The sequence below is a fragment of the Mus musculus genome, chromosome 8 (genome assembly GCF_000001635.26).
Source record: "Mus musculus strain C57BL/6J chromosome 8, GRCm38.p6 C57BL/6J".
NCBI lineage: Eukaryota > Metazoa > Chordata > Mammalia > Rodentia > Muridae > Mus > Mus musculus.
Genome location: NC_000074.6, coordinates 14,737,992 through 14,744,046, shown reverse-complemented (window position 1 = coordinate 14,744,046; position 6,055 = coordinate 14,737,992). Strand labels below are relative to the sequence as shown.

Genomic DNA, 6,055 nt, shown 5'->3' with positions numbered 1-6,055 from the left:
TGAACAGCAGTGTGGAAGTGTAAGCTGAATAAACCCGTTCCTCCACAACTTGCTTCTTGGTCATGATGTTTTGTGCAGGAATAGAAACCCTGACTAAGACATTGCCCAAGCTTACTTCCATAATTATGAAATAAACAACCAGAGGTCTACTTGGCCATCCAATTGGTTATCCAACACCAAACGGTCAGCCCTTAAAATACACATACAAATAACATTTATAGACTGATCAGGTTGTACTTAAGGAACAATTAATGAAAAAAGAGGACACAGTTTTGAAAGAGGAGTAGTGTATGGGAAGGTTTGTAGGGAAAAAAGGGAAGGGGAAAATGATGTATTCTAATCCCATTAAGTAAAAGATATATATATATATATACATATATACATATATATATATATATATATATATATATAATCTGGTAATAAAAGCATCCTAAGATATCAATGAGAAGGAAAGGATGAGAGAACAGATGACACAGGCTCTAACATTGTCAAATTAGGTGCAAATTGAAGACCGCTCGCCCACAGCTAAACAGCCTTTGGAGAAGAAGAGGAGAGAGATCAGGAAAGAAAAGATGTCGTCCTTACGTTTGGTGGTCTCCAAGTGGTCTTTGTATGATGGGCTTCAGCAGCGGCTCCGGCCGGATGGCCACCGTCGGGGATGTTTTGGGGCTGGAGTCTGACTCCCCACTCTCCTCGTCACCCATGGCTTTTATGTAGCTGCCGCTCCTCATCCTACGGCAGGGTATCTCCTCCTCTTTGCCGCCTGTGGGGTACGCACCCCAATCGTCCTGAGGCACCTGGGAAAGAGCAGAGACAGCCCATATCAATCGTGCCCTTTGAGGGTGTGACCTATGATTTCTTGAAGACATAGCTCCTTTGGCCCTATTATCATTTTAAGTCGTGTACATGTAAAGGCTTGCTTTCCCCCAGCCTTCCAAATCCAGAAAGGGCCTCAGTATGAAGCCATTGACTTTTTCCATTGTAAAAGATAAACATTATGGGAAAAGTTGAGAAGGTTCTAGGAATGTAGGAAATTTTCTAAGGTTTAGTTTTCATTTTTGATCAAAGGTAATTCCAAGTAAAGAAAACTGAAAAGAACAGAGGAGAAAATGATGGTGATACCATCATTGTTAAATGTCTTCCAGTGGCATATGCTAATAAAGAAGAAGAGAAATAATCCCCAAAGCAGAATCATATCACATACACTAAAGACATGGAAGATGAAAAAAGACATCCCACCACCTTTTGCACGCAGAGCTTCATAGCACTACACACCGTGCATTCTAAGGAAGTCTCAACTCAAATTTTTCCTGCGGTGTCCCCAGCCTGAGGGTAGCCTCGATCACCAATCATGAAGCTGGGCAGCATCCTGGCTCCTCCAGTAAGCTACGTCTCACGGGGGTGAACATGATGTTTCTCAGAATAGCAGCCCGGCCCCCAACTCAGGACAGCTCCTAAGCAAGGCACTGGCCCAGCCTGTGCAATTCTGCCAGCAGCTCCAAAGGCTACTCAAGGGTGACCCTGGCTGGAGAAGAGGGTGTCAGATGCTGCTGGTGGAGGGGAGTGGTAAAACTATATACTTAAAAAGTTTCCAAAGTGGCATTTTCATTGTAAAACACTTCAATTTTCAGCAATGTTCTGAAGCTGGCCTGAGAGGGATCCTGCTTTCCTTCCAGCCTCAACACCGCATGGAGCCAAGTGCTCTGGCCCTTCTGACTGAGACCCATATGGCTAATGGGATGGCAGGCTCTTTGGCAGCAGGCACCAATGCTCCTTCCTGAATAGCATGGCGTATGCTGTGCCTGCAGATCTGATGTCTTCCACGCTGTAGTCAGGAGCTCCTGTGCAGTCTCCCATTCTGCACCTCAGGCAGGTCTTATGTTTTCGTGCCAAGGAATAACATAACTCACAAGGCCCAATGTGTGTGTGTGTGTGGGGGGGTGGTGGTGGTGGATTCAGATGGCTCTCCCCAGAATGAAGCCCACCAACTCTGTAGCAAGGCTGGACACTGTGAGACGCAGCTATTGATCAAAGGCTTAACAGACAATATGCTCTACACCTGAGCTGGGGTAGGTGCTGCTTGTAGGTTGAGCACTTTGGCATTTTAAAGACACAGCTCTAGGACACTCTCTGGTCAGGTCTGAGGAAGAACACAGGCCATGGTAAGATGGCTTGGTAAAATTTTAATGACCACGGCGGCAAGGGGCATAGTGAGTATCAACAAAGAGAAAGGGGGGCAGAGAGTTTTCAATCATTTTCTCATCTGTTTACACCTTCTAAGCTTTTCTAAGTCATGTATTAGTTTTGCCAGAACCCCGAATGTCACTACATTTCCGTGGAAGCAATGCACCCCAAAGGTGATGGGCTATAGGGTGCTCAGGGTGAAAGGCTAGGGTGAGTGGGGATTCAGGGGGAAGCTGGCGATTGGTGGCCAGTACAGGCTTCTTGAGGGAGGCTCCAGGGGCCACGTAGTCTGAATCTGGCCAGTGGAATGGTGCAGGCAGAATAAACAGCACTAGAAGGGGCAGGTGGCCAGCCCCTAGGCTGGACCAGAAAAGCCTGCATTCTTCATCTCTCAGTGTGCATTCCAGGTGGTGGTCACGGGGAAGAGGACAGAGGGGGAAGATGCTAGCTGCCTCCAAAGGAGAGGCTCACACTGTGGGGTTTATGGAGAGTTTTATTTTATTTTATTTTAAGCCAAAAACATGTTTTCATAAAGAACAAGGTAAAGATTTTTTTTTCTTTCCCCAGCAGCCTACAAATTAACTAACAAATGAGACCAGCTTGTCTGTTTCTGTTTCTGATTTGAGAAGCCAATTTCACAGCCTTTGACAGAAAGAAAAAAAAAATTCAATACAGAAGGAGTGTAAAGCAACCGATTTCCAGAGCATATGCCTGGGCTATGAAAAGCCACCAAGTCTCAGTAAATAAACCTTCCCCTTATGGGGGGAAAAAAAACGCAAAATGTTAAAACCCGCAGCAGAACGCAGAGAAGTGGCCAAGTGCGCACCTGGCACTTGCATGGCGGCAGCTTCACAGCCTCAGGGAAACAAGCTAGAGGCTTCCAGCCCCTGCAGAGCCAACCCCCTGCCTCCGCTACACCAAGGCAATCAGCTACCCCGATTGCCAGCACGCAGTGGTGAACAGCATTTATAATTTCTGTAAAAGAGGGGCTCTCCTGAGATTGACATCTGCGTGAGCCGTGGCACTGTGCTTTAAACATCTTTCTTTTCAACAGGCAAGGCACAGGAGAGAGGGGCTAGAATGTCATAATAACGTCCCTTTTAGGTAAACCAAAGGGACATGCCATCTAAAGCTGTGCTCTCTCGGGGAACATTTTCCTCATTCCGTCAGCAACATGTGTGTGTGTGTTTTAAACAAGTATCAAGTACATGAGCCACGGGGGAGAGTGACAGCTGGTCCCTGCATGCCGTGAACGGAGGGCAGATGAATGGCAAGAGATCTAAGTCGAACATCCCATGGAGTTACCAGTCTTTCCACAGACCCATCTGGGGAAATTCAATTCACGCAGGGGAGTTCTTTCACACACCCAGGGGTCCAAAGATGCTTGTTTTAAGGGAGCCGTGTGTGCAACTCCACCAAGAAACAACTGCCTACATCCTGCACAAATCTGAGACAGTTTTCCTTGAGCCTTGCTATGCTTTGTATGAAAATCAGGCTTATTTGTCCTAGTTGGCAATTTTAATGAGCAATGGATTTTTTTTTCTAGAATATAACTACCATGTAAATCAAGGGGAGCGAGAAAACGTTGCTCAGTTGGCAATTTACCAGGAATTGTTTACCATTTCCAAATCCCCCAGGGCTGGCAGAGCCTTGCTGGAGTCTGAGTCCTCATTATAACACGCCTGTGTTGGTCTAATTTGTAGCTCTCCAATTACTGAGACCCTTCACTCAGAAACAAATACCAGAACACTTTATTCTGTGCAGATTTGCTAAGCCCCAACATTTTTTTTTATTAAAATACTTTTACTTAAAAGTTACTTTCTTCATTTTTTTCTCTTACATTAGAGATCAGGCCGTGAACACATATTTATCTTTCTCCCTCCATGTCCTGTATGCCCCACCCCTCAATAATGTGTATTTAAATAGGTCATATGAGTTTCATTTTAGAATACTCAGAAAAATATTGAAAGTGTTTGAATAAAGGGACACACAGTCTGATGAGTTTATGAAGAATTATAAGAGAAGAATTGGTTCTTAACCAATGCTGCGACCGTTTAATATAGTTCCTCATTTTGGGGTACACCCCAATCATAAAATTATTTTTATTGTTATTTCATAGCTATAATTTTTGCTATGGTTATGAACTGTAGTGTAAATATCTGTGTCTTCTGATGGTCTTAGGTGATCCCTGTAAAGAATTCTTTGACCCCTCCCATGGGGGTCATGACCCACAGGTTGAGAACCCCTGTCAGAGCAGGAGCATAAGGAGTATAGCTAGTATTAACTGTCCACTTGACACAATCTAGAATCACCTGGAAGGACAGTCTCAATTGAGTCATTGTTTTTATCAGGCTGTTCTTTTGGCACACCTATGAGGAATTGGTACTTAAGGTAGAAAGATCTAGCCCACTGTGGGCAGCACCATTCCCTAGGCAGGTAGTTCTAGGCTGTGTAATAAGGCTAGCTAAGCATGAGCCAGAGAATAAGCATGCAAACAAGCCAGCAAGCAGCATTCCTCTATGGTTTCTCCTGCAGTTCCTTGGCTGTGAGCAAGCCCCTTGGTAGAGATAGTAATGCATGGAATAGCAAGTAGCACTGCCTTTAGATTCCTGTCTTGAGTTCTCTCCCTGACTTCCCTCAGCAATGAGCTGTGACCTGGAAATGTAAGATGAAACAAACTCTTTTGGCCAGGTTGTTTTACCACAGCACATAAAGGAAGCTAGAACAGGCTGCCTGGATGTACCTCCAGAACAAGAAACCTAGGGAATATGCAGCAAGAGCTCTGTGCAGAGGAACCTGGGGAGCATGTGGCAAGAGCTCTATGCAGAGCTTTTGGTGGTGAAAAGACTTCCAAGGCCAAGGCCTTCCTGGCCAAGCCACCACCAATGGCGATCTGGTTTGTGATGATGAGCTTTGGCTGACGCTGAGTGTTTACTATAAGACAGGATAGAGCTAGAAGAGGTTTTTGGATATAGATTGCAGAATGCAGGACATCTAGGGCTAGGAAGGGAGGCCTCCGGTACCTACTGACACTAAGAAACCATGTATAAAAGGAGTAGCTATGAAGGCCAGCCTCAGACCCATGCCTGTGTTTCATTCTACACCATGTTGTGAACACTCAACTCTCATCTCCATGGATACACTGGAGCCTAAGTATGTACAGAATCCATCCCTCTGGGATCTGGTTATCAGTTTCCTGCTCCAAAGTCATTTTGAGTCATTAGCTCTTGGCTAAATGGTCAATCCTGTCCCTTGGAGATGTCTGCCTCTGTCTGTATCTGTTTGTGCGTGTCTGTCTCTCCTTCTCTCTGTGTGTGTCTATCTGCCTCTGTCTCTCTATCTATCTGTATGTGTCTATCTCTGTCTCTGTCTATCTGTCTCTGTCTCTATCTGTCTGTCTCTCTTTCTCTGTCTCTCTGTATGTGTCTGCCTCTGTCTCTCTATATCTGTCTGTCTCTTTGTGTCTGTCTCTCCATCTCTGTCTCTCTGTTTATATCTGTCTGTCTCTATGTATGTATCTGTCTCTCTGTCTCTGTCTCTCTGTTTGTATCTGTCTGTCTCTCTGTCTGCCTCTGTCTCTACTTTCTTCTCCTGTTTGTCTCTCTTTCAATGCTTTTTTGGAGAGTCATTCTCTGGTCCCTGTCACACATGAAACAAGGCCCACTGGAGTCTGTGTGGGTTGAAAGTACTCTTGAGAGAGTACCTTGCAGCTCCACAGCTGCCAACGCTAAGAGGGTTTGAGTGCTCAACATCAGTCAGTTCTTGCTCAGTGCTGAGGGACTGAAGGCAGTTCCTGTGGAAGCTGCGGCCAGGAAGACAAGGGACATGAGCCTGGTGGGAAAAGCGTAGGTAAATGGTCTCTCGTGACAAG

The 6,055-nt window shown here is 45.4% G+C and overlaps 1 protein-coding gene across 8 annotated transcripts in view; it reads right to left on the bottom strand.

The window, feature by feature from the left end:
• The window catches only part of Dlgap2 (DLG associated protein 2), a 757,651-nt gene that overhangs the window by 109,380 nt on the left and 642,216 nt on the right, over positions 1–6,055 (bottom strand). For all 8 annotated transcript variants that reach the window (XM_006508783.4, NM_172910.3, NM_001145965.1 and 5 more), the window contains one exon: positions 586–797. In XM_006508783.4, coding sequence (XP_006508846.1) covers positions 586–797 — 212 coding nt within the window. The remainder of the gene's footprint in view (positions 1–585; positions 798–6,055) is intronic.